Source organism: Etheostoma spectabile, chromosome 2 (genome assembly GCF_008692095.1).
Source record: "Etheostoma spectabile isolate EspeVRDwgs_2016 chromosome 2, UIUC_Espe_1.0, whole genome shotgun sequence".
Classification (NCBI taxonomy): domain Eukaryota; kingdom Metazoa; phylum Chordata; class Actinopteri; order Perciformes; family Percidae; genus Etheostoma; species Etheostoma spectabile.
The window spans coordinates 12,278,944-12,281,021 of record NC_045734.1 but is presented as its reverse complement, the minus strand read 5'-3'; the positions used below and the strand labels follow the sequence as shown (position 1 = coordinate 12,281,021).

The 2,078-nt window shown below is 37.1% G+C and overlaps 1 protein-coding gene across 3 annotated transcripts in view; it reads right to left on the bottom strand.

Moving 5' to 3' along the window:
• Positions 1–246: 246 nt before the first annotated feature.
• Positions 247–2,078, bottom strand: part of scpp9 (secretory calcium-binding phosphoprotein 9) — a 2,490-nt gene continuing 658 nt past the window's right edge. For 2 of the 3 annotated variants that reach the window (XM_032532379.1, XM_032532384.1), the window contains exons 5-10: positions 1,882–2,060; positions 1,129–1,203; positions 946–1,005; positions 761–826; positions 631–678; positions 247–478 (exon numbers count right to left, since the gene is read on the bottom strand). In XM_032532379.1, coding sequence (XP_032388270.1) covers positions 425–478; positions 631–678; positions 761–826; positions 946–1,005; positions 1,129–1,203; positions 1,882–2,060 — 482 coding nt within the window. In that variant the 3' untranslated portion in view covers positions 247–424. The remainder of the gene's footprint in view (positions 479–630; positions 679–760; positions 827–945; positions 1,006–1,128; positions 1,204–1,881; positions 2,061–2,078) is intronic. The other variant, XM_032532385.1, reaches the window with a different exon arrangement.

The window sequence follows — 2,078 nt, the reverse complement described above, 5'->3', positions numbered from 1 at the left end:
ATTATTATTATTATTATTATTATTATTTACCATGTGATTATATGTTGTACAAAACATTTTTACATACTAATTTATTTGTTATATCTTTCTCAAAATGTATAGACTTTTTTATGCTAGAATTGGGGCAATTGTGACCAATTTTTTTGATTTTGATATACTTAAAACCCTTTAGATGGTAGCAGAGAGACACTATAAATTGCAATGAGTATCACAGTTTATTGGTGACAATTGTAAGATTCAATACGTTGGTTTAAAATTCATAATCAGAGGCTTCTACAAAACAAACTCATTTAAAGTATGATTTATTGTATTGGTTAGTTAAAATAACACACAAAGCTTCCATGGTCATTGGTGATAGACAAATCCTACAATTCAAGTTTTGCAATCACTTTGACAATTCTTGTGTATTTGATAATGTGTCATCTTAAACATTTTCATGTTCTTCGTGACAGAGAGTTACTTCAGTGGCAGCTGGAAGCTGAGGGAATTAAGAGGGAACAGAGAGTGAAGGAATTAGACATTACAGTAATGAAGATTTTGCAACAAGACAATAATAACACACTCATATCAGACAGTGATGATGTTATCCACAAAGATCTGCGTCTTTGCTTTGGATTTACACAATCTTACCTGAGTATCCACAGTGGTCTTTAAGGTGTCCTGTTTCATAACCTGACGCTGGAAGGTCAAACAACAACAATTAACCACTGTAGCTTCTATTAGTATTTACATACAGTAATACAGTTTGCTTGGTTCCTACCCTAAATCTCCTCAATGGATCAGGCTGAAGAGGAAGCTGCTGTTGCACGGCACCGTCGGCGATCCCCTAAAAAAAGGTAGCAAGCTATAGTGATTCAAACAATTTGTAAAAATTCTATAAATCATCATTCAATCTTTAATAAAAATGCATTGTGAACTAAGAATCAGTGGTTCTTGAGTGATTACCACCGGAGGCTGCTGAGGAGGATTCATTTGTGCCATTTGAGGGACTCCCATGAATGGAAACTGCCAATACACCCGAAATACATGTTACACACATTATATTATACATCATGTACATTATACAAAAAGCCTTTAACAATATCAAATGACGTGTGTTAACACAATTATAGTATGTGCAACACTAACCCCATTGACCGCAGGGACGGTGTACACATTGGGAATGGGGGCAGGAGCAGCAAAAGCAGGAACTCTGGGAACAAACTGAGAGGAAGAGAGATGGAATTGTTCATATCAGCGTTATTGGGGTTTGATATTAAAAATGTGTTGTATAAAAGATTTGATTAGATATTTTGGACATATTGGTGTACAAACATATGATGTCATAAATTGTATCATGCATTATCTGGGTTAACAAATCTGAATTCAGCTCATAATGCGTAAATTGGTGCCTAATGATGAAGTCTTTTCTGTCTGCTAATGATGAAGACATCAGCAACCAGTAAGCGAGACAACAGGAGATATCCATCTTGTGATGTGGTTCAAATAAAAACACCAATGTGTTGTTATAACATGCACGTACCTAGCCTAGAAATCTAGACGCACCCTAGCAGCAGCAAATGTAATTTACAGCCAGGGTCAACATCTTGATGTGGGTCTAGCTTGTCAGGTTATGCACGTACTGCAAATTCTCTTTTTTCACCACATGACATTTTTTCTATTTGTTTATTGATTTTACACCCAGTTTTAATCTTTGTGCACAGCTATAACCTGCGGTTATCACCAGACTTTTTGAAGGGGTTGAGTGCAAAGAAACATTATGGTAATATGTTTAAATAAAACCTAAAACTCCAAATCTTGTTCGTTAATCTTAAATCCCATCTTGCAATGTTTCTTTCAAGTTAAACTGATGTAATCAAAATGACAACCTGATAAACTCACCTGAGCAAACTGTGGCCCGTTGACACCTGCGACACCACCAGCTGCCATGACTGGGTTCAGGCCTCCAGCCATTCTCCCAGGGTTCACTCCGTTTGCCATCCCTCCGTTCATACCTGCCATCAATGCTCCATTCATACCAGTCATACCTGCCAGCATTCCTCCGTTCATACCGTTCATACCTGCCATCATTCCTCCGT